The following is a 26,036-nucleotide window of genomic DNA, read 5'->3' as shown; positions in this document are numbered from 1 at the left end:
TGACAAGAACGACAACAACAAAATATAGGACATTGAGTCAAGAGTTCCCAACAAACCACCTTTTTTTTTTTTAAGTATAAATATTACATGGGATATACTTATACTAAAAAAATTCACCTCTTTATAATTCAAGTTTAACTGGGTGTCACATATTTTATCTGGCAACCCTCCATCAGTGGGAGGGAGTTTTGCCAGCTTTTCCGGAAATCACTCCACTCCCCCAACTAAGGCAGGTGTGAGTGGTGACCCCTGTACCAGCGCAACCAAAGCTGGGGGAGAATGGAGCAGAAGGGGGGTCCTGGCTGGGGTGCAGAGCTCCCAGGAGCTCAGGGACAGCAGCTGGGGAGCAGTGTGCCATCTGGCAAAGATAACATGTCACTGGAGAAAACCACAGCTGTCTTCTGTGTCAGAAAAGACACAGACAGGGTACTGACAGGGACCTCTTCTGGCCGGCTGTCACTCCGGCCACAGATCTACACAGAGGTCCGGTCTCCAGGGGAGACTGCTGAAGGGACTCCTGGGGTGAGGCCCCCCTGGGAGCCACGAGGCCTGGGGAGCATGACTACCTCCAACTGTTCTTCCGTGTTCTTCCTCAGAGCCTCCTCAAAGCGTCTGGCTCGGTCCCGCAGAGACTGGCTCTGGAAGGTCAGCGTGTCTACCTGGTCCTGCAGGGAATGACAAGAAGCCCAGCTCAGTCCACCGCAGACACAGTGGCCTGGGCAGCTGTGAGGGGAGGGCTATCCGGCCCGATGCACTCTTTGTGGGGTCAAGAGATCAGAGGCTGCTTGGATCTCCTGTCCCATGGGCATCACCAAGTGGGCGTCATGTGGCATTGAGGCTGCGCATGAAGCGTCCTGACCCTGGGGTGTGGGAGAACTCAGAGCAGGTGGCTCGACTTCAAGGTGCCTCCCAACATGAGTGTGCTGCCCTTCCTCTCCAAATCAGCAGCTTTCTGGAGGGAGGCATCGAAAACGTAATCCCTGACCTCACAGAGGCAGACTCTCAGCAGAGAGATGCATCTAGTCCCCAACTTGAGGACGAACAATCTATCCATCTCAAAGAAGAACTGTCCTCATTTATAAAGCATTGAACCAACCTTGACTTCCCTCTCTGCCTGAGACCCCTCCTCCCACCACCAGACACACTGATTTGGGGGTCAAGGATCGAGTCCTTCAAATTCCACCTGTTGAATGCCCATGGAGTCCATGAACTCTCCCGGTCCCTCTCCCTCTACCTCAAGTTTAGCCCCACTGCTGCCCTTTCCTGGACCTGGGTTATAACTCTTCTGCCCTCAGGGTGGAGGCAGGAGGACCTATCTAAAGTGCAAACCCGAACCCGTCGCCCCCTCCATGGAAAACCCCATGGGCATCAAGATAAAGTGCATATTTAACACAATGTTCACATATCTCCTGATCGGCCTCTCTTGCCTCCCAGCTCCATTCTCACTGCAACCCCCGCCCACCCGACATTCCAGCTCTCTCACGAGCACTGCCTCCGCTGGCCAGCTCTCTGTCCTTCTGGGCTCACTTCTGGCCTCCCTCGTCCTTTCCGGGACTCTGGGCTGGACTGCATGTCCCTGGTGTGAGCCACCAGGGGAGCAGAGTCTTTTCTCCCATGTAGACCATCTGCCCAGTCACACCAGCACTGTTGGCCCCTGGCACATACCAGCCATGGGGCAGCTCTCTGTGTGCAGGCTGAGAAGATGACGGTGAATCCGAGGAGGAACCATTTCCTGCCCTGGCTGCTGGGGCAGGTGCAACTACCCTCAGCCTCCCTGGCAACCCCAGCAACGCCTGATCACCGCCGGCCAGCGAAGGATGCCAGGCAGTGGGTTTTCTTGCAATGCTAGATGGTTCCTCGATTGCACAGAGTATCCCAAAGTTCTCCACCCCACGACACCGTTTCTGTGACATTAAAATGAAGGGACTTAGGGTCTTCAGGAACTCTTCTGACAACAGAAACGGCCTCATCCCCCTCATTTTAAGAGCGAGGTGTTGTAAATTATGTAATCCCACATAAAAACACCGTCCTGGAGGAAGCCCTGGCTTGCCTGCTTTCTCCTTCTCACCAGAGGACCCTGTTCTGCAAACCATCTTTGGCAGGTGCTTTTTCCTCTTTTTTCTTTTCCTTCTTTCTTTATTTCCTTTTTTGTTTTGTTTTGTTTTTTTTTGTTTCCAGTTACTTCCGATTTCATTTTTAAGAAAAAGAAAAGCCCCCACAGTGTCATTAAACACAAAGGCTGGTGCATTAGGACGACAGAGTTATCATGGGCAGTCTGCACACACGGGAGCTGGGGAATGTAGATCCCAGCCCAGTGCAACCCCGGCTGGGGTCTAGCACAGTCCCTGGGCGGTGCGGTCACCTTCTAGAACGGGAATACACACGGCTGTACCACTACCCGGCTCCCACACCAGACTTGTCCACGCTGTCAAAACAATGAAAGACGCATCTGGCCAACGCCCCCTGGGATGAATCTAAAATGTCAAACTGTGTTTTTTCTGCCTTATTCACCATGACTCAAAATAGATCCACAGGCACACAATGGTGCCCCCCAGCAATCAGGCAGAAGAGACTGTTTTTCAGCTTGGGGTGGCTCCTTTGAGTCCAGCGGAGAGGCATAAAGGCCCAGCTGGTGACCCAGCATAGCAAGGGCCACTCAGGAATTAACCAGTGGCGTGACAGTAACAGCAGTAAATGTAACAGTGCTGAAACTATTATGACAGCGACAGCAGCTCCTTACTAACATCTACTGTGAGCCAACCTAATGGTTGGCTACATCCGTTATTTCCCTTAATCTGCTCACACCTTGAGGAATGTACTGTTAACGCCCCCATTTTACAGATGAGTAAAGCAAGGTTTACAGAGCTTATGTGACTGTCCATGATTTCAAAGCTACTAAGAGGAGGTACACTGGGCATTTAAACTCAAAGCTCACATCTCTTATCCCCAGACTTGTTTCCCTACCCACCAGGAGCCCAGAAAGTTTGACTTAAACAATCCCATCCTCTCTGTACCAAACAACCCAGATGAATTCTGCCCATGGAACGTTACAACCAAACTGTGTACAGTTCATGACAATTCAATGTTAGTGGCAGAGTGAAGACTCACATGTGATAGAAAACTCTCACTTCTTTTGGTTTTGGGACTGGAGGGGTTTGTTACATCGTGGTGTGGTCCTGGTTTATGCCCTGGCGGGGAGTGCATCTGATGGTATGGGATGTGGGGCACACGAAGGCAGTTTGGGGTTAGGTGCTGCAGCTGAGCCATGTGAGGACTGCACGGGCATAGTGCAGAAGCATCAGCAGACGGATGGATGGAGAGGTAGGAGATTGGGGGGGGCTCACAGCAGGTGGTGGCCCATTTTAAAACTTCTGCATAGTACATTCAGTAGCTATGACACTGGTTAGCTCCACAATCCTGGGTTCTTTTCTTGGAGAGCAGGCTCTGTGCAATGAACATTGCCAGGGGAAAGTACGCCCTCAAAGAAGCAAAATTCCTACCTTTGTCTTACAGTTTTAGTCATCACCTTCCATAATTTCCAGATGTGAGTGCTCCTAATATTTAACAAATAATCTTGTTATAATTGAGGCAGCCTTAGTTGGGAATGGAAGCCAGGCCACCGACCTTGCCCTTGCTTCCCAGGTGGCTCTGCCCCATGGGTGGGCGAGGCCTGGGTCTCCAGAAGGAAGGAGGGAGAAGCATGTGACTGGTGAGAGCAGTCATTCTCCCCTTAGAGGTCAGAAGGAAGCCAGGCAGCTCCCTGGCCTCTGAGACCCACGTTTTCTGTAGGTGGGCAGTGGAAGGCAAAGAAGGTTCTTTTCATCTCACCCACCTCCAGGTGATTAAAGCCCCTTTTATAATCCCCAGAACATATGCTATGAATGACCCTTTTATTCCCCCTGCCTGGAATGTTCTCCTCCTCAAGTCCTCCCTTTCGTTTGGACACAGCTCAGGTGCCCCTCTGAGCATGGCAAGTGGGGAGCAGTGTCTTGGAACTCCTGTGTGCTCACTAATGGTATCATTCATGGGGTGTACGTCCGTGTTACCTTTTGTGTTGTCTGTCACTGTTCAGGTCACAGCTGTCTGAGCAGACAGTAACTTCTCAAAGAGCAGGGAGTCTGTCCCATTTACCTCTATATTCCAGCGCTTAGTATGGAATCCAATACACAGCAGATGCTGGGTCAATGTCGGCATTTATCTAGATATCAGAGTTAAGAGAATGAATATTAACCTGTAAGGACAGCCGCAGCTTTTCAAAATTTTCTTCCAATTCTTTCTTTTCAAGCTCATGGGTAGACATCAGTTCTGTAGAGAAGAGATCAGATAGTCAAGCTGGTCTTTTGAAAAGGATCAAACAAGACTCTGCCAGACTTAGGATGTAGGTAAATAAGGGACACTGGCTGATAGCTCCATACTTGGAAATCAAATGCAAAGACTAGGACAAAGAAGGAAAAGAAGGGAAAGAGGAAAGAAATGAGGAAGGGAAGCGGACAGAACACAATCGTGTAGGGGCACCTTGGTGGCTCAGTAGGTTAAGCGTCCAACTCTTGATTCCCCCTTAGGTCATCATCTCAAGATCATGAGATGGAGACCCACATTGGGTTTTATGCTGAGCATGGAGCCTGCTTAAAATTCTCTCTCTCCCTCCACCCCTTTCCCACTCCCTCTAAATAAATAGATAAATAAGCCACAATCGTGCTCACGAGCACAGGCACACCCATTCTTTCAACCTGCTCTACCACCACTCCGTATCTATCCATATCTATCTCCACAATACTTGTCATTCTCCGAGTTTTCTTCAGGTAGAACAGCTGGGTCATCAATGTTAAATCACTCCCCTTTCCACCATGATACAGCAATCTGGGGCTGAAGAAGGTGGCCTTCCAGGGAGCGTGTTGCTGTGAGCGGCCATGCTGCCAGCCTGGGCTTGCTGGGGAATGGCTGTGTGAAGGGGGCCAGGGCTGCATCTGCAAGGACACCTTGGTGGCCTCTGGGCCACACTTTGGAAACCACAGATCTCAAAGATTTGCTTGAGCAAAGAATTGATATTAAGACACTTGGACAGAAGGAAGGACTAATTGGACCGGTTCCTCTTGGAGAGTTGGGAACAATTCTATGCTGTGAAAAGTGTCATTCCAGTAGTAATTTGCAAGTTAGGCAGAAAGGGATGTCATGTAAGAGTTATTAGTGAATGGATTCTATTTTCCTCCAGATGGAAAGAGTCTTATTAGCTGGGTGAAGCACATCTCATTCTAGCTACACAAGCAATTTGTTTTCATCTCATAACTGCATGGAGGAAAGGTCCCATTAATCAGCCAGGATCACATGCTTAGAACAGGAGAGCACTGGAGGCCAGCAATTATCATTCTGGCTGGCATGAGCTACAATTAGGAAAGACTTCGTGGTTTCCACTGACCCAAATCTTTTAAGTAAGGATGGCAAAAGTCTCTAAGAAATCCGGTTGTTTATAGCTGAAATTTACATTTGGGGAAAAAAAAAGTTTGTGCTGATTTCACTGACATAAAACCATGTAGGCTTCTGGTCCACCTGGCTCTGTCTACGTGATTAGTTTTAATAGTCATTGAAAGCATCACCCTGATCATAGTAATAAATTTCTTATCTATCATTAAATATGCCTACGTTCCCTTGACATTTAAATGCCTTGGATGTGGTATCTAAGTGAGATTTCATTCACCAGAAAACTCTACCAGATCTATTTTTATGAAAATACAGAAGCAGAAGGCAACAAACACTGTGGTTCATTGCACTATTTCCATTCATATTCCCTTTCCAGAGACCATTTTCCTACAGTGCAGTGATGGATTTTAGGACACTTTCAGATGATCCCAAAAAGAAAAAAGCTAGTACCTACTCTGGAGATGGTATAAACCATCACTAGTATCTATAATAAATTTCATTATTTTACAGTCATGACATTTTGTCCCATGCTTAATACTGTGCTCTAAGACAACGTTTCTCAAATTTGGCTGGATGTTAGAATCACCTTGGGAGATTTTAAAAATCCTGATGCCTAGCCTGCACCCCAAAGCAATTAAATTAGAATCTCTGCAGTGGGATTTATACATCAGTATTTAAAAAAAAAAAAAAATCCCCAGGTAGTTCCAATGTACAGCCAAGAGTGGGGATTGGTACTCTAAGTGGGAGACATGCTCTCAGGACATAGGTAATACATTTAAGTAGTTCTCAGGAAGTACTCTTCCTTGCCTCCAGCCTGGACTTTTTCATGTACTAATAAATCCCAGAGATGGTGGGGCTGGTGCTTGAGGGAAGCAAAACATGAGTACTGATTGTCGCACAGTGGGCTTTGTGGTTTACAAAGAACATCTTAAAAATAAATTTTAAAAAATCTGATGTTGGGCCACCAGGGTAGCGCAGTTGGTTAAGCATCTGACTTTTGTTTTTGGCTCAGGTCATGATCTCAGAGTTGTGAGATAGATCCCTGCATCAGGCTCCGATCCTCTCTTCCTCTCCCTCTGTCCCTCCCCCTCATGCTCTCTCTCTCTAAAATAAATAAATACATCTTTAAAAAAAAAAAAAACTCGATGTTAACTTTCAAACTCTTAAAAATCAATCTATTTATTGAATTTCATCGCTTTTAATATGCTTTAACAACCAGTTAACTAGGGAAAAAGGTGAGGTGGGGAGAGAAATTGAAAAATAAATCATATATACTAATGGAAATGCATGTCAAAGGTGTAAAAAAGCTTCTTTCACAAAGTAATAATCTTAGTAAGACATGGTAGATGTTGTCACTCTTGTCATGACCCACAAAAAACCTCTACATACTGAAAGATCATTCAAAGTTACAAAAAATGTAAAAAGAAAGATTTGGAACTCCATGGGGAATGTGGTGTCTGAGTATGAGGTATGGAGACCTAGATCCAGCTGGACTCTGCCATGGCCCTGAACACACCACAAGTGTGGGGAAAGCCCACCCATCTCAGGGTCGACATTTTGTTTTAAAAGGCTACAAGACACGGTAAAACCCAGGATTTCCAGGCCTACTTTGAAAGAGTGGTTCTCCAGCTTTGAAACCCATTAGAATGATCTCAGGAAGCCCACAGCAGCTACATGGGATTCCCAGGTGGGACCCAGGCTGGTGTCTGTCCCCTGGCACAGCTCCTCGGGGTTCTCATATCCTGGCAAGTTTGACAGTAAATGCTTCTGAGGAGAGGAATAGTTACCTGGATGGATCCTGGATTTTTCATCTCTTCTTTCCATAAGAAGCAACACAAAGACACACCAGGATGGAGAGGAAGGGAAAACGGGAAGAGGAGCAAGACAGGAAGGGTGGCAGCAACGTCTTGGCTTGCACAGCCCACCACGAATGGCCGCCCAAATCAAGGCTGGTAGCTACCTTGGACTTTGTGGTGGTGGTCATCCTGTAGGATCGCAATGGCTACCGTGTGGTTATTTTCCATCTCTAGGAGAGCAGCCTCATGGCTGGCTGTGAGATCTTCTACCTGGAAGAGAACACAGCTATGGTTACACACACAGATGGAGGAATGGGTGGCAGGAGTGTCCTCGCAGCTTGGAGAATGCAGTTGGTATTCAACTAGTAGAGCGATCTGTGACCAAAACGTCAAGGACAAGCCATTTTGCTGAGGTGACAGCCATCTTGGTCTTGCACCAAGGCAGGGGAGCCAGGATTTGGTGATGATGTAGTAGCCCCCTAAGTCAGGGGGAGGTTACAGGGAAGTCACCGCCTCAGCCCAGTTGTCTGTAGGAGGCTGGCAGCTCCCAGTGGGGGAAATCTGCCTGAGCCAGCTCTTCACTGCCCAAGGCCTGGCTTCTGGCCCACCCCCTTCCCGCTCCCATTCCTTCTCCCGAACTCATCATGGAGAAAATGGAAGATAAGGAAAAGAAGAGGGCCCTCTGCTGGATGGTTGGTTCTCTGTTGCCAGTGGCAGGTGGGAGCATCAGCACACAAGACAAATGGAGGGAACTAATGGTCATTAAGCCACCTGTTATTGGTTCCTGCGCTTAACTCTCACAGTGACATCACGAAGTAGGTATTTTTATGCCCATTTTATAGACAAGGAGACCGAAGCTTAGAGGGGTTTGAAATGTTTTGCCAAGAGCTTGTAATAGGCAGAGCTGCCCATCCTGCCTAGGTCTGTCTGACCCCCCTGGGGAAACTCTCTCAAACACACCATTGTAGTGTACCCCAGCAAGACCCCCACCGGAGCTTCAGGATGCTCTCCCCAGCACCAGGACAGGCCGGCAGATCTGTGCGCGCTCGGCACCCCTGCTTCGCTGTAACCTTACCCTCCAGATCGCAATTTGGACTCCCTCCACCCCCTGCCCTGGCAATGTGGAACTCCACCTGTTTCTCTGGCTGAAGGCACATTTCTAGAATGTAATCACAGGCAGTGCCGCTGCTCCAGGATTTTTATTTTGACCCCTCCCGATCTCTGCAAACCGCCCCACCCCCAGTGTGCTTACTGTTTTTGTTATTGTTGTGGCTGTTGCTTTAACCTCCAATGGCTGACTTTAAGGAGTAATTTCAATCCCCCCACCCCCCCGCCCCACAGTAGCAAACCAGAAAGCATTTTCCCAAATATTTTGTCAGTGAACCATTGTTAAAAAATACCACCGTGCCTTGCACTGTGCATGGGCACACGCATAAAACCAAAGTTCCATGATACAGCCGGTTCCCTTCTTCCTTGAAATCACCTGGTCTTAAAATTTCTATCTCACTTTGTTTTTCAAAATGCCAGTTGCAAGCCATGAAATTTATTTCGTGGCCTACCAGTGTATCAAAGTCTGGCATTTGAGAAACACTGAACCAGGAAAAGGGCCCAGGGTCGGACGCTCTTGGACGGACAGGTGAGAACAGGTAATAGCCAGCCATCTCTTAGAGTCCTTCCTTTCTCTGGGGCTAAGTCACAGGCTGACCTTTGACTCGAAGGGAGGAAGGGCTCTCCAAGAAAGAATGCCCACTCGGGAAGTGGATGCATCAGAGTATTTTTATTTTAAAATGGGAAGGATTCCCATTCTGGATAGTGTAATTGCATAGGAGAATTTGTCGGACTTCTCTCTCCTATGGAAAATGAGAACTTTTCACTGGCAAAACCAACAATGAACTCTACCATGTGAGGAAAGCTGCCCAATCATATGCAAACGGACGTGGTATGCAACAATTTGCTTTTATTTGCCGGTCACTCTTGATTAAACAATCTTTTACTTGAGGCTCAGAGCTATGAATGCACTCGGCAGAAAGGCTGATTACCACAGTACTTAATTGCCCAATTCCTGTTTATATGAGGTTTTCATAGCATCCTTGTCCCAAGCCTTTTAGTCTCCTGGAAAAATAAATCACTGATTTAAAAAAATGAAAAAAATGGAAATATCTTTTCTTTCTGCTTTATTACTGATGTCAGTTAAGCCCATAGGACACTGTAGAAACAAGTAACTCCACATTATTTGGAGTTACATTACCCAGTTTGGAATAAAGAAACAACTTCCATCAGTCCTTGGTATGGTTCTAATTTATTAGGCTCTTATATAAATTGCCATGGTTGGTTTCAGGAAAGACAGATGAATGCAAGGGCTAGGTTCCAGAAGAGTCCCGCGTGCCCCCGGAGCTGAATATGCCTCGACTGGCAATTCTACGTTATGTTTGTGGCTAAACACAGGCCCTTCTGGTTTGTTTGAAGGCGGGTCTTTGACTTACTGGTGATAAAATACTGCCCCCAATACGTGAAGGGTGATGTAAGGGCACGAGCTCTCTGTTACGGCCTCTCGGAGGTGCTTTTATGAATGAAATACTAAGTCCCTAACTCAGAAAGGGCATATGCAAGGAATGGAATGCCCAGTACCGTTTCGAAGGTACTCCCAGTTTCGAAGGGAGCCAATAAGCCAAAATTTGGGCACAATAATCCTCACTCTTCAGTATTTAGTAATTTCAGTAAGTTCTATACATCTTTATGGTTTTTAAGGCATAGAGAAAAGAAGGGGCTGTCCACTCTTGGCATGCCCTTTCTCGTCATGGTATTAATCCCCACCACATTTCCCATGGCTCCTGGCTTCTTTCTGGAGCACGGGCTCCCCCTCCAAAGCGGCCAGTGAGGTCTCTCAGCCTGAGAAGACTGGAAACCTTCTGAAGGCAGGTGAGGAGATTCAGACAAGTTGAACCAAGGGAAATACAAGATCATTTTGGGCACACAGATCACCCAGTCAGAGGCAAAAGGCACTACATTAGGTCAGTCCACAGCAGACTTACGCTGGGTGAAGCATACTTCTTTTCCGTCTAGAACCCTGGGTAGGGGTCCCTTGAACCATACCTGGGCCACCCTCCTCCCTCCAGCAGGCAGAGGGAGCTGTGGGCTGTGCCACAGAAGAGGCTATCGATGTGCCCTTGGAAGAGCCCTGGCCGGCCTTCCCCAAGGCAGCTGTTCCCTGCAGCTGGCTCCACTCCCCCAGCTGCTTGCGTGGCTCAGTGGGGCTGAATTGCAGCAGAGCAAAAGCTTGGAAAACCACCCTCAGATGGGTAAGACTGCAGCTGTAGGGCCATTTGCAAAACGCAGTTGTCTGAGGCTTTGGCAATTCACCTCGAAAAGACTGACCTTCAGAATGAGGAAGCCTCAGTTTCACTCATTAAACCCAAACCACATTCAACTCCCATCGGCGCCCACCCCAGACTCTACATTCATAGCTGGTCAAACAGAGGGAGCCGGCCCATGTTTACTCTGCCCAGGGCTCTCTTGACATTCCTTTCTAGGTAAGGACAAGACCCTCCTTCCCTTCCGACCCTGGTACAGCCTCCCAGGCACTGACTCAGAGCAGGCAGCCAGCGGTGCCAAACTGCCCAGTGTGACTTCATCGCGTCCCCGGGGTCGCTGTCCCTCCGCAGCCCAGCACGTGGGCAGCGCTGCCCGGAAGGCCCTATCTTCTCTGCACCGCCTCCCCAGTGCATGCGGGGGCTCTGGTGCTGGAAGACAGCATGCCCCCGGGGACGTCATTTGGTTTGATTAGGGACAGCGTGGTTTCTGCTGCTGGCCACTGAACGCCGACCGCACACGACCGACGTGATGCAACACGATGGACAAAGTGGCCTCTGCTGGTCCTGATTAAGTGGGGGGGGGAGGCTGAGCCTGCCAGCTAGTCTAAAAGGGTGATTTTTTTCCAGGAAAGGGTAGAAAGTATGTCCCAGGAGAAAGGCTGGTGGCAACTCTGAAGAACCAGCACAGCCGCTCAAGAAGAGGCTCCGCTCTGACTTTATTGAGTGGAATCCATAAGGCATCTAGGAAGCCAGTGGTCCCCGGAGAAGAGTGACTTCAGGGCCAGGTCAGGGAGTAAGACAAACTGACGAAGGGTCTGGGAGCACTGAGGTCAAAGGTCACAAATCTGGTCACTGGCTACCAGGCTGTGTGGCTAAGTATCCATGGGGGACAGCCGCAGACAGGGCAGCAAGCCGGACAGAGAAACCATGACGCTTGGGGCGCACTGGGAAAAGCATGTGCGTTGATTGTGAAAATCTGTCCTGCGTGCTCTATGTGCTTCGAGAAAAGGGAGCTTTGGCGATCTGACTTTCATTAATGTGAAGTAAGCTAGAAAATGAAAGCTGATTTTAATGAAACACCTTTTAGTCCTGCTTTTAAAATCAAAGTCCTACTCTATCTTGGAGGTCACCGAGGAAAGCCAAGAAGCTTTCCCCATGTCCCTGCTCGTGCCCCTAACCAGAGACTGCAGGACGGGGCCCTGCTTTTACAGACCAATGACACCAGGCCCCCCTCAGCAATTCTGATTTAACTCATGTGGGGTGAAGATAAGGACGGGTGTTTTGTCAGAAGTTCAGGTGTAGGCAGAGACAGACGGTCTTTGCCCCTCCAGGTGAGCAGATGGCTGCATCTGTCCTACGGGATGAAACTGCAGTGAACTCAGAGGTCAGCCTGCCCTAGCAGTGAGTTCCTAAGTTGAGTTAAAGCCCCCCAAAATCCTACACATTGAAATTGACACTGCCTCCCCATTGCCAGCCTGGGGCACTGGGGCACGAGGAGAAGCCAGATTGGTTAACTTGGTTTTTAAGGCTCCAGGAGCACAGACATGCTGCTACCTGCGGAGTTAGCATTGCCAAGTGTAGCTGTCCCTGACAAGGAAGACCCACAGGGTGTGGAGATCCCCACGTGGGTAATTCACACCCCAGAGCATCCACATCTCCATGATGGTCATGCACTTGAGGCTTCTCCTGCACTAGACCAATGGGCATTGATTCTGTCTGCAAACTGGGAATGCAGGACTGACATGCATTTCACCTTCCTCTCCACTGCCTGCGTGCTCTCTGCTGAAGAAGGGGAGGGTCAGGATAGCAGCAAAACAATTCATAGATTTAAATCGCCATCCCTCGCCCACCCCCAAACCAACGGGTTTCCATAGGTCAGGTTTACCCGCATAGAAAGTCTTCAGAAGCTATTTCCCTCATAAAGCTTTCCCCTCTCCTTATAGCTGGAAGTAATCTAAATTCCTAAATGCGCCCTCTGTAATTTTCACCCAGTATTACGGTTTCTTGGGTCCTTGTCTCAGAACTGCCCCCGATCTCTAACCTGCAAGTCCACACGTTCTATATCTTGGTATCTCTCCCAGTCGCCTGCCATAATGCCTTGAGTGCAGTGGCATTTGCTAAATATTCTTTGCACTGATGAATGAATAAATGAATCTCTAGCTCTTATGAAGAATTGAGAAGAACAGAACTCAGAGCCTTCCTTAAGATAAATCTTAAATGTGTGGCTTATGTAACTCATTCTCAAGGGGAAAGTCGGGACCTTCTTTCTTTTCAATCCCTCCCAGTATCAAATCTCTACAAGGCTGCTGTGGCCCAGCCCAGAGGCCAGGTGAGAGCACATCTCCCAGCGAAACTCCATGAGGCACCCCCACAGTGCCCCACCAGTGGACAGGCTCCACTCAGCTCTGGCTTCAGCTCTGTGGTTCCCATACACAGCACCCCGACATTACCTCTGCTCAGAGGACTCCCTCCAGGCACCTTCTCCCGCTGGTGACCACCTCCTTGCCTCCTGGCATCCTCTCAACCAACCCCTAACTGCAGATCAGAAATTTTTTAGTGGCTACGACCGAAAACACGTTCTGTGTAAAACAGGGAATGAACAGCCCAGGGATACAAAGGCACAGAACAAGTTGGTCTCTGCACACATCTGAGAGGTACCGAGGGGCCAGGAAATCGGGACGGCTGTGGACAGCAGCAGGTGCGAACACCTGCTCAGGGGAGCGCTTCTCCACAAGCTTAGGAGGCAAGACGCTGGGGCTCAGTTTCTGATCTTTGCCGCAGTGGGTAACTCTAGCTGCCAACTGCTCTGTTTCCTGGGCTCAGGGTTTAATGCACCTCAAGCAGGCAGGTGTGTCTGGTTTCCATAGGCTTCTAGAAAAGGAGATTGCTAACCTGAGAAACCGAATAAAGGGCTGTCCAGTGGGAGATTTCAAATTAGAACAGCAGTGCTTATTATTACTCTGAAATGACACTTGCGCCTTCTGTGTTCACAAGCCTCCGGGGACTGCCGTCCAGGATGTCTGTCTGGAAGGTGTCCGAGGAGAGCAGCCCGGACACTCACGATAATGAAGGGCCGCTCAGCACACGCCCCAACATACAAAGAGCACTCTTCACAAATGCCAGTCTACTTTAGCGATGTCCCTGGCAGACGCCGTGAAATAACACACCTGTTAGAAGCGGGCATTAGGGCATCAGGGCCTTGGGGGCTTGGAGGGAAGAGCAGAGGCCGGAGCCGAACTAGCTCTCAGGGGACCCATGTCTCGTTGCCCAAGCCGCAGTCCTGAAGGGGAGCTGGCTTGAGGGGATGGGCATGGCCCCGGGAACCCTCCCCAGTTGCTCCAGGGTGCACTGCCCTCTCCAAGACTGGCCCGCTGAGGTTAACCAGAGGAATTCATCCCTCATTCAGCAGGTACAAGCTGAGGGTAGGCACGGGACAGGGCACGAGACACTGATAGACCTGGCCGAGAATTCGAAGTTCGTGCTGGACGGCATGGGACCCCAGAGCCAAACTGGGTTCCACCCTGACTTTTCTGTGCCTTGCCCTGTGAGTTCTGGCTGGTTATTTAACCTCTCAGTCTTGGTCTTCTCACCAGTAAGATGGGGGTGATCACGGTACCCACCTCGCAGGGCTGTTGAGAGGACTAGGTGAGTTAGTATATGAAGAGAGTTAAGAGCAGTCCCCTGGTGCATCACAAGTGCTAGGGGCATTTCCTTATGATAATCACTGCCCTCCGTGGAATATACAGATGAGAAACGGGGGACCTGAGTCAAATGTATAGTTGTTCAACAGTGATACGTGGCTAGAGTAGGGATGAGGCAGGAAAAGCGTGTATGTGGTGGGGGAGGGGCTGTAAGTTTCGAGAAACAAAGAGCCTCATGGAGAAAGTAACTTTGGAGAACAGTCTGGATGAGAGGGAAAAAGGGAGCCATGGAATGTCTGGAGGGAGAGCATTCCAGGCAGCGGGAAAAGTACTCCCCGCCCCGCCCTGCCGCCCCCCGTGGGAGTATGCCTGGGAAGTAGGGAGCTGGAGGCCAGGGTGTCTGTGGGGGAGGGAGAGAGGGGACAGCAGGAAGAAAGGAGGTCGGAGAGTGAACTTTCCAGAAGCTCACCTCCTAGAGCGGGGCTTCTTGCTAAAGCAGCGCTGGCTCCCCTCCACCTTGCACCCGTGTGTCCCGACAGCAGAGCCGGAGCCCCAGGCCAACTGACCTGCTCCTGGTGCTGACACCTGACGTGCAGCAGCTGGGCGTGGTGCTCCTCCTGCAGCCGCACCATCTCCGCCTCAAACTGCAGCTGCAGCCGCTCCTCCAGGTCCTGCAGCTCCACCTGCTGCTGCCAGCCCAGCTTCCGCACCTCCTCCTCGAACCGCCTCTCCAGGTCCTCCTTCTCCTTCTGTAGCTTCTCACACTTGGCTGTATGGAAGGCTGGGGGAGGAGGGGGGGAATAACCCCTTTTAAACAATGGGTTACAGGACCAAAGGCATCACACCCAAGTGTCTTTAATCCCCACCGGTGGATCACTCCAGTCACCGTCACAACCAGGGTGAGCTCCTCTTACTCCTGCTTCTGGAGAGCTTCAGCCTTTGCAAAGCGCTTTGCCCTCTACCACATTTGATCCTTACAACAGACTCTGGGTGTTGAGGTCGAACCTGAGCCCCAGGGAGCTCATGGGACTTGCCCAAGGTTCCTCCAGTGTGCGGAGAGAGAGCTGCGAAGGCAAACTTAGGCTTTTTGACCACAAGCCCTGTGTTCCTGTACTACAGCAGGGCCTCTCCGAGAGCCCACAGACCACAGCCATCAAGATACGGGGTATTTGTTAAAAATGCCCGCTCCTAGGCATGCTCTGAGTGGGTCAGAGCCCCTGGGACAGGAACTCAGGATTTACTTTTCACAAGGTCCATGGTGACTCATGTCCATTGAGGTTTAGGACCTGAGTGTCCCTGGAAGCTGGGGACAGGATGGGGAGGGGGTGGGGAAGTGGGGTCAGAGGGGAGGGAGGACACGCAGATACTGAAGGCTGTTCCCTCGGGGCTGAAATGCCAGGTGGGACGATCTCAGAGAAGGTGCAGGGATGTGGGAGCTTCACAAACCACCATTCTTCTCCCCCAGAAGGACCAACCGCTCAATACCCCTTGGCGTAGGCATGACACCCAGCAGAGCCGTGGTATGTTTTCTGTGCAGGGGATGGGGACAGTGGCACAGCCCATACCCAGTCGCCCCAACCCTGCCCCTGCTCTGCTTAGCATTTGTGCTTCCCTAAGGCTACAGGCAGGAGTGACGGCTTCCATTTTAAAGATCGCTGCCTCCACTGCTAACTTTTCAAGAAGGAGAAAAACAGCCTGACAATCTGCTCTGCTTAGGCCACATGGAGTTGCTTACATCCAGCACACGCACACAGAAAGGTGCTCACACACAACATGTACGTTCCACAAACGCCCGCCGCTCTGCACGACATGCTGGGGAAACACGGTCACGTACTTCGCAACGGTGTGAACGCCGGCTAAATGGGATCTGCACCTTGTGTGTGTGGGGGGGGGGGGGCGGCAGTGATCAGGAACACACACCCAGGGGAAGTGAGACCGCATTTGAAACATCCTAATGAGAAGTCCCACCCTAAAGAGGCAGCTAGTTCAAAGGCTTCTTTGTCACATTCTGCTCTAAAAACGTTCTTATTCAGCATAGGGATGTTTAAAAACATTCTTCCCCTGGTAAGATGAGTGGTGGATTGGCTGGACAGCACGCAGACCCGTTGCCCTATGAGAACAGTGTGTAAGCAGCTGGCCAGCCCAGCAGCGGAAGACCGACCCCAGCGGCCTTCCTGCTCTCCTGCTTCACCGGGCCTAGGGTCCCAGGTCCTGGCATCGGCTGGAGGATTCCGACGCGTGGTCTGGAGAAGCTGTTTGCAGGATCTGCCAAGGTAATTGGGGGAGCCCAGGGTGGGATGGCGGGTGCTGTCCCCTCCAGGTGCGGGAAATCAGAAAGCGTACTGTCTTAGAGCATTTAAAAGCAATAAGCAAATGGACTTGGAGAACTCTCTGCCTTTTAATATTACCTGGTACCAGCAATTTTGAAAAATGTTAGTGAAAAATAATCCTCCCCAACAAAAGTTGGCCTAAGTTCCAAACAATTGCTATAGTTACTGTTGCGGTTTTTGAAAATAATTTTTGCACTTCCAAAAAAATCACGGAGAAAACTTGTACGTACAGGACAAATGATGGTACAAATGACATTTGTCCCCTGAATGATTTGAGAATAAGGTGCTACCTGCTGTCCCACTAACCCTGAATTCCTTAGTGTATATTCCCTGCAAACAGGGACATTCTCCCACACGACTGCAATATATTCATTAAGATCAGGACACTGACCCCGATCCAGTAGTGCCATCCAATGCTCAGGCCCGCCGAAATTTCACCAATTGTCCCAGTAATATCCTTTCTAGAGAAATAATCCGGGTCTGATCGTTAAGTTGCCTTTAGGTGCGTGGTCTCCTCAGCCTCCTCCAGTCTGGGGCAACCTTGGTCTGTCCTGCAGTTTCTGGACCTTGGCACTTTTATTTTATTTTATTTTTTAAAGGATTTTATTTATTTATTTGTTTATCTATTTATTTATTTGAAAGAGACTGAGAGAGAGCGCACACGAATAGGGGGAGCAGCAGAGGGAGAAGCAGGCTTCCCGCTGAGCAGAGAGCCCGATGCGGGGCTCGATCCCGGTACCCCAGGATCAGGACCTGAGCAGAAGGCAGAGGCTTAACTGACCGAGCCAGCCAGACACCCTGAACTTGGCACTTTTAAAGACTAAAGGCCATTATTCCAGAACGTCTATCGATTTGGTGTGTCTGATGATTCCTCATTACTAGATTCGGGTCACGTGTGTTTGGCAGAAACGTCACAGAAGCGGCATTGCATTCTCATTTGAATGTTAACCAATAAAAATGAAATTTCTTTTTCAACTGGATGTGTAGTGAGTCGGGAAGATGATGCTTATTACTGATTATTGCAAGGTTATACGGGAAGTGATCCGTGGTATAAAGGAGCAATGTACGAATGAGCCATCTAGAGTGTCACATATGCTCGGGATGCCCCTGAATATGGTTGTCACCTCCACTGAGAGTCAATCTTTTGGGCAAGGTTTACCTAAGGGACAGATTTCTGGGGCTGCTAACAAATACTAGCATGAATAACAGACTCAGTCTGAGGCTTTCTGGTGCCTGGTAGTGAGGTCGTGGTGGAAAAGGTTGAGGGTTCTCCCTTACGCCTGCTTGCTGGAGGCTATGGTCCCTATAAAAAGGACCTGACGGTAACTAACAGCCAAAGGGGCTCTGGTCTGGAAGGAGGCGTGGGGAAACACTTGCTCCTGGAAGCTCTGGCTCATGGGCTTTAGCCTAGTTCTGGCTTTTCCCAAAGATCATCCAGCCAGGGAAAGTTATTAGCAGTTTCACCAGGGAATTTAGCTGGAAAAAAAAAAAAAAAAAAAAAAAAAAAAAGGCTCTCAGGATCCAGAGACCAGGTGAGAGGTGTGTATATAAAGACAGGTTTATCCTGGGGTGACTGGATTTTATTTTTAAGTTTAAAAAAATTTTTTAAAGGATTTTATTTATTTGAGAGAGAGCCAGAGAGCATGAGTAGAGAGGGGAGGGGCAGAGGGAGTGGGAGAGAGAGAAGCAGACTCCCTGATGACTGGGGAACCTGACACGGGACTCGACCCCAGGACTCTGGGATCAGGACCTGAGCAGAAGCCAGACACTTAACTGACTGAACCGCCCAGTTGCCTCCTGGGGTGACTAGATTTTTTTTTAATAGCACAGAACAGAGACGACAGAATGTGCATTTAAAAAATAGTGGTTGGAAAAAAAATAGTGGTTGATGGACTGAGACAAAATCGAATTGAGCCAAACAGAGGTGCACCTGGGTGGTTCAATTGGTTCAGAGTCGGGATCATGATTTCGACTTGGGTCATGATCTCAGGGTTGTGAGATTGAGCCTCATATGAGGCTCTGTGCTCAGCACAGAGTCTGCTTGAGTTTCTCTCTCCCTCTGCCTTTCCCCCAGGTTGTGTGTGCTCTCTCTCTAAAATAAATAAATAAATCTTTAAAAAACAATGGAGGCAAATAGAGGAGCTGTAATTGTACCCACACTGGGGAAGGATGGGAGTCATCTGACAGAAGGAACAAGGACGCCACTAGATGACGGCTGGGGACACACAGGTAGCCTCAGGGCAGTTTCTGGATTCCGGGGCCTGCTCGGAGGACGCTCTTTTTCCTGTAATTTGGGTGGACTAACTTCATTGTGGTCTTTACCCCACGTAGCATGTACCAGTGGATGGGGACAAAGTAGTGACAATATGTTTGCTCTTATTTAAAATAGGTCTACAAAGCACTGCATAGACAGGTGACACAGATGGCCAAAAGGTCATGATGGTCAGCACCATTCCTGAATAAGCATATGCAAACCAAAGTAAGAAACGATCTTTCATCGATAAGGCTATAAAAGATGAAATATTCTGATAACACAGGGAAGATCTGAGAAAGTAGAATCCAATGGACCATTTGTGGGAATATGATGGATAAGCCACTACGGAGGGCAAGAATATCTTTAAACATTGACATGAGAGGGATGGGAGCATTTGGGGGGTGACAGTGACAGAGCACGGGTTTTTTGCAGGGGTGATGAAAATGTTCTAAACAGATTGTGGTGACAGTTGCACAACTGCAGATACACTAAAAACCACGGAATTGTACACTTTACATGGCATGACAGGGAAAATACCTCCGAGGATTAATGTAGATTTTTTATAGAAGGAAAGGTCATATTCTGATTGGAAAACATCCGTATAACAAGGAGGAGGATACATGCTGGCAAAATGAAACAGAAATGCAAACCCCGCCAATTCACTGTCTTACACACACGCACACATACACCGATACCTGCAGAACATGACGGAACATGGGGGAAGGGCAGAGGGAGAGAGAAACTCAATTCTTACTGCCTCTGAACTAGAGATAGAACGAGCATATAAAGCTCAAATGAAAATAACAAAACATGCTAATCATGTATTTTGGTTTTGATGAGTGCTATTTTGTATGGGAAAAAAAATTATTCATCATATAGTCCTCCTATCAGTGTTGTTAATTCTAAGAAATTTAGGCAGTAAGCTGACGCTACAGATTATGTAGTTGGAAAGAAACAGGTAGAAAGGTAAAGAAACAAATGAAAACCAATCAGTTCACTGGAGGAAGAAATGACATGATGCATGCCCTTGAAGCCTACAATTTTGCAAGTGCACAAAGTAGCTCTCAGATGGTGACTGCAGCAGGATTAGCTTTAGGGAAGCAGTCTGGGCTAGTTATAGAAATGATCAGTGCAATATACACGTAGGACAAATCCTGTATATAAAGCGATATGGGTAACCAGTAAAAAAAAAAAATAAATAAGGTAAATCTTTTTGTGCCATTATGGACCGATATCTGTAACATATTATTAAACAAAAAAGGTACGATGCAGAAACAGTGTGATGATGTAATTCTATTTGGAATGAAATATATCTGTATTTCCACTTTCCTTATTTGGGGGGTTGTGTGCTTAATTACAGGACTCCAGGTCCAGTGAACACCTGTAACAACATACATTTAATTAAAAAAACCTATTATTTCTTTATGTTTCAAAAGTTAAAAAAAATTAAAAATTACTATCATAATTGGGACACCTGGATGGCTCAGTCGGTTAAGGGTCTGCCTTCAGCTCAGGTCATGATTCCAGGGTCCTGGGATCGAGCCCCACATCGGGCTCCCTGCTCAATGGGGAGTCTGCTTCTCCCTCTCCCTCTGCCTGCCACTCCCCCTGCTTATGTGCTCCCCCTCTCTCTGACAAATAAATTAAAAAAAAAAACCGTTTTAAAGAACTACGATCATAATTAAGAAGACAGGGTTTGAAAAGGTTATGGTATCCAGTGGTCAGAACTAACAAGACTCTTGTATCTTACTTGTTATTTTATTTATATTAGTGGCAGGGTGATTCATGGGACTGGGAGTCACAGACAATTGGTTTTCATCCAAGAGCTCTCCCTGAACTACACTGTTGCCTTAAATAAATCATGAGCTGTGAAACCCTCCGTTTTGCTGTCTATAAGGTGGCAAAGTAATCATTTTTTTTTTTTTCACATAGAGCTGCAATCCCCAAATTCCCAGTTGCTATTAGGTACAAGTGAGGGGACACCTCTAATTTTCCCATGCCGCCATATTGTAAGCCCTGAGCCTGCAGAAGACACTAGCTAGAAGAGCAGCTGGGACCCCAGGAGGACAGCTCCAATAAGGGAGTCCCCAGAGGAAGAAAAGTCATGTCTTTCTTCTGGTCAATCTTCAAAAATATATCTATTCGGACATTTTGTAGACAGAGATTAAGGCAGGCTAATTTAGTAGCCTTACACAACATCTGGAGTCTTACTTTCATTCATTCTTTCTTTTTTTCTATTCTTGTGAAAGCATTTGGTACTTTATAGTGAGAGACACCCACCATGATAATACATCCTTAGGACCTAGGAAGCTAAGACAATAATTTTGAGAATAACAGGATTTTGATTGGTTAAGAACATTTAACACTTGTAATTCACAAGCATGAGTTTGAAAAGCAAAAGCAGGATTAGAATCTATGGTGCAGTTAAAGCTGAGCACATAGGGCAGTGTATGTAAGAATGTATATGGTGGTGTGTATGTGTGCATATACACTATAAGACTATATAATATTATTAAAGCTGCATTTAGCACATCCCCAGATATACATAATACCACGATACCAACCCATCAGCTCGTGAGTGGGACACATGACGATGTAGGATCCTTGGGACACCGGCAGAGAAAACTGTTGTGGCACCATTTGTAAAAAAAAGTACTGTGTTAACCACAGCTCATAAATCAACTGAAAGGAGCAGAATTCAGTGAGTAAGATCAATTTCCTGTAAACAAATGGCCGACGGTCTTTCAAATAATTACAACTTTTTATCAGTTTGCCAAAGAGGTAGCAAAGATAAAAAAGGATCAAGGTAAATACCACGCAGCCTCTACAGCTCAGGACAAAGGTATAAGGAACGATATTGCACTGCCTTCTGCATCATAGCAAGGGCTTTAGTGGACACAATTATAAAATCATCTAAAAATAAAGAAAGGAGGGCCACCTGGGGGGCTTAGTGCCTGCCTTGGACTCAGGTCAGGATCCCAGAGGAGTCCCGCATGGGGCTCCTTGCTCAGCAGGGAGCCTGCTTCTCCCTCAGCTCCTTCCCCTGCTTGTGCTCCATCTCTCTCTGACAAATAAATAAATAAATAAATAAAATCTTTAAAATAAATAAATAAATGAGAGATGATACTCTGTTTATAAGTATTTATACAGTATATAAGTATTATAATAGTATAAGTACTAATAGTAACCTTATTATTTATTAATATACTTAATAAGTATATAATAAGTATATAAATAATAAGCACATAATAAGTATGTAAGAATCTAATATATCCTATGTCACTATCTAAGTATTATAAGAGTCACTGAATTCCTACACTGAGCGGTTAACCGCCAGTACCTCAGGATGTGACCGTGTTTGGAGATAGGATCCTCACAGAGGTAGTGAAGTTAAAATGAGGGCATTAAGGTTGGCTCTAATCTAATCTGGTGTCTTTACAGGACCCAGATGCCTGTGGAAGAAAGATGATGTGACAGAAGGGGTCCATCTATAAAACCCAAGAGGAGAGAGGCCCCAGAAGAATTAGCACCCTGCCAACACCTGGGTCTTGCCCTGCCAGCCTCCACGACTGTGAGAAAATGGCTTTCTGTTGTTTAAGTCCCCCAGCCGGCGGGACCTAGTAAGTGCAGCCCTAGAAAACTGAAGTAGTCACCATCGTCACATACAGATGGAGCGATATCCCACAGTTACAGAGACGATTAAGTTGCTGCTTTGGCGGGGTGGAGGGGGAGGTAATTAAACAGACATAACAACTTTCAAGGAAACAAATTAAAAATTAACCATAATCTCCCTACATAGAAAAGATTAAATTTTCAATTGCAGGCTTCCTTCATAGCTGTTGCCGTGGTGTGAATTCTTAATATTCTATTAGGAAATGCCCGTGTCCTGATGCTTAACATTTTCACGGCTTCCTTAGATTCCCCTGTTGATGTACCACAATTTATACTCCTTTATTGCTGGAAATATGGTCTATGTCACCCATATATTATTTTGATTTTTCCATTAGGATAACTCCCCAGGAGTGGAAATTATACGGGGCTAAATTTTATGAGCGTCTTTACACTGTGAAGTTTTTCGTTTTGGGGTTTTTTTTTTGTTTTGTTTTGTTTTGTTTTGTTTTGTTTTGTTTTATGGCAGTGATTTTGTAACCAACGAGTGCCCACTAGGAGGAGCCATACTGCCTGAAAAAATGCCCTCTGGTGGCGAATGCCTTTGTCTGCACTTGTCAGATCCCAGGGACAGGCAGAAGGCTAACAGGGTTGGTCTGCAAACAGGCTGTGCGAGTTCTGGCCGCAGTGTCCTTCACAGCCCTACCCTCAGCTTCTCTGTAAGACCTTTGTTTTGATGAAAATGTCAAGGAGAGAGAAAAGGACATGAAAGGTCCAGTACTGAGCAGAAAAGAGACAGAAGTAGTCAGGGAGAGTCCTTTACCTGCCTCTTCACCTGTTTGTGTTCCTACCAGGGGGACAGGGTCACACCCACAGGCAGGCCAACAGTCAGTAGACAGTGACTGAACTTACTGAGCACCTGCCCTGTGCCAGCCCCCCCGTAGCCCCCCATTCTGTGGCACGGTGTGAATAAGACACAGTGTCATTGATGTCACAAATAAGTGAGCAAAACTTTTTAAATAGCAATGTTTTAGCTAGCTAAAGCTTTTAATAACTACAGAGAAGTAAAAGAAGGATGACACTAACAAAGGACCAGGGAAAGGGCAGGTTAGGCTGAGGTGGGTTGGACCAGGGAGGTCTCTCTGGGAAGACAACATCCAGTTAGTTGTGAATGACGAGAGGCGGTGCCCAGAGAGCTGGAGGGAGGGAGGCTCATGTGCAAGGAACAGCATGTACAAAGGTCCTGAGCCCAGAATGTTTCGGGGTCCATAAGGAACAGAAAGACTGCCACAGGGCTCGAGTGTCCATGACAGGGACAGTGGAGGGAGGTGAAGTTCAAGAGACAGGCAGGGTCAGGTCGTGCAGAGCCCGAGGTATCTGAGGAGGAGTTGGGGCTCTACTCTGGTACAGTGGGAACCCCAGACAGTCTCAAACGGGGGATAACAAGGGCTAAGTAAGCTTTTACAAGATCCCTCTAGCAGCTGCAGACTACAGGAGCCAAGGATGGGGACAAGAGCAGCAATGAGACGATGTGTGTGGAGTCCCAGCGGAGTTCATGGTGAGGGGAACTAAGTCTACAGCAGGCTGAGGAATGGATGGACGCGCGCTGTATTTGGGAGGCAAAGCCACCTTGATGTGCTCAAGGACTGGAGGAAAGAGATGAAGGAAGTCAGGAAGCATGAATCAGGTGACTGGTCTGAGCAGTGAGGGACAGTGGTGCCATTTCAGGAGATAGGAACATGGTGGGAGGAGTCCCACCAGAGAGAAACACCAGGCATTAGGCATCAGACAAAGCTCTCCTGGATTCATAGATGAATGCATACACACCAGAGGGCCCACAGTTCACAGATGCTGGGGGGGTTCTTCTCTAGTCCACGGTACCTGGGAAGGGCTTTTCCTTCAGGACCCTGAATTCTGACAAGACACTTTAATGATGAACAAGGATAGGCTATATTACAGTGATTCGTAGGCTGTGGTCCATTTTATAAAAGTGTTGAGGTGTTCAAAGCCTGACACCTCAGGAGAGACTCCAGTTAGTAAATCTCTCCCAGGGAAGCTGGGGCAGTTTGGCAGCTGTTCATTCCTCCCTGTGGGGGTGGACATGGTTTCTGGAAGAATCCTCAAGATCTGGCCGTGGCAAGAGAAAGAGCATTTTCCAGATGTTAGGAGTTTTGATAGCTATGGGACAGATACAGAAAGGTATCTTCCTGAGGTGTGTTTGAAAGCCCCTGAACATTTCACTTACCTATGGGTCAAACTTTGGGAACACAGCCCCAAGAGTGGATGATGATATACAAGACACCTCAAGATTCCCGAACACACGTCATGATGCGCCAAAGCCCACTCCTCACCACTGACACGTTCACCCAGGACTGAGAGTGAACAAGTCTTCCTGTGCCCTGGACCCTGAGGAGCACAGTCCCCACACACCAGAAGGTAAGGATGGTGGGTGCCTGGGGCAGGGGGGCAGTGTTGTGGGGAGTAGGGCAAGTCCAGGGGGAAGGAGTTGGATGGCACCTAGGAAGGAGAGGGGACACAGGCAGCAAGCAGCCCGCAGGTGAGGCAAGGCGGGGGGGTAGGAGGGAAGGAATGGGACTGGGCTCCAGCCTCTGCTGACACCCGCTGTGGGAGTTTTAGCACATCGTTCAACCTCTCTGGGTTTCAACATTCTCATCTATAAAATGAGGAGGTAGGGCAGGCACTATTCTGGGCTGACTATGTCCCTGATCCCCCAGATCATATGTTGAAATCCTAGCTCCCAGGACACCTCAGGATGTAACTGCTTTTGGAGATAGGGACCTTGAAGAGGTGATTAAGTGAAAATAAGGCCCTAATGTAGAGGGACAGCTGTCCTTCCAAGAAGAGGAAGAGACAGCAGAGATGTGCATGTTCAGAGGTCAGGTGAGGACACAGGGAAAAGACATCCACCTGCAAGCCAAGGAGAGCGCCCTCAGCAGAAAACAACCCAGGGATGTCCAGCCTCCAGAAGCATGGGGAAAGAACTTTCTGTGGTTTAAGGACCCCTGTCTGTGGTGTTTTGCTAGAGCAGTCCTTGCAGACTGATTCCTATGGGCACTTGGAGTGCTAAGCCCCCTTCCTCTCCTAGCCTTCTAGAATTCTATGGATATTATAATGGTGACCCAGATCCTCAAGAAGAGTCTTCCTTGAAGAAGACAGGGAAGAGTATATGATTTTTTGTTATGACCCTCCCCCAATGGTCCCCTAAAGAGAGAAGTTCCATCTGCAGGGGAAATGTACACAGTCATTCATCTCCATGACATGAGACATTACAAGTGATAACAGTGCTTGGCATTTGTATGTGTTTTCATTATAAAGTTCCTTTAACACACAACACTACCTTGTTTCATCTTCCCAGCAAATTTCCAAGCTGGGCAAAGCAGCCATTTCTGCTTTGATTTTAGAGAAGAGGAAACAGAGGCTCAGAGGGGTGAAGTCACTTGTCCAAGCGGACGCAGCTAGAAAGGGACAGCCAGGGTTCGATCCATGGGAATCTCGGAAGTGCTCTTTCCAGTAATAACTGGACTGCTATTCTGCCTTACATTTTGGAAGAAGGGAAACAAAGAGATATAGGGAAAAAAAATAGAGAAATCCCAATCAATAAGTCTCTTTCACAGTAAGAAAAGCCTCGTGCCATTATGACGTGTTCTTTAAGACAA

At 48.0% G+C, this 26,036-nt stretch overlaps 1 protein-coding gene across 3 annotated transcripts in view; it reads right to left on the bottom strand.

Moving 5' to 3' along the window:
- MTUS2 (microtubule associated scaffold protein 2) overlaps positions 1-26,036 on the bottom strand; it is a 574,399-nt gene that overhangs the window by 10,898 nt on the left and 537,465 nt on the right. For all 3 annotated transcript variants that reach the window (XM_032879978.1, XM_032879977.1, XM_032879980.1), the window contains 4 exons: positions 14,733-14,947; positions 7,379-7,484; positions 4,232-4,305; positions 567-665 (listed from right to left, as the gene is read on the bottom strand). In XM_032879978.1, coding sequence (XP_032735869.1) covers positions 567-665; positions 4,232-4,305; positions 7,379-7,484; positions 14,733-14,947 — 494 coding nt within the window. The remainder of the gene's footprint in view (positions 1-566; positions 666-4,231; positions 4,306-7,378; positions 7,485-14,732; positions 14,948-26,036) is intronic.

Source organism: Lontra canadensis, unplaced genomic scaffold (genome assembly GCF_010015895.1).
Source record: "Lontra canadensis isolate GAN:19392208 unplaced genomic scaffold, GSC_riverotter_1.0 scaffold67, whole genome shotgun sequence".
Lineage (NCBI taxonomy): Eukaryota > Metazoa > Chordata > Mammalia > Carnivora > Mustelidae > Lontra > Lontra canadensis.
The sequence above is the reverse complement of the archived record's forward strand: the minus strand, read 5'-3'. Positions and strand labels throughout refer to the sequence as shown.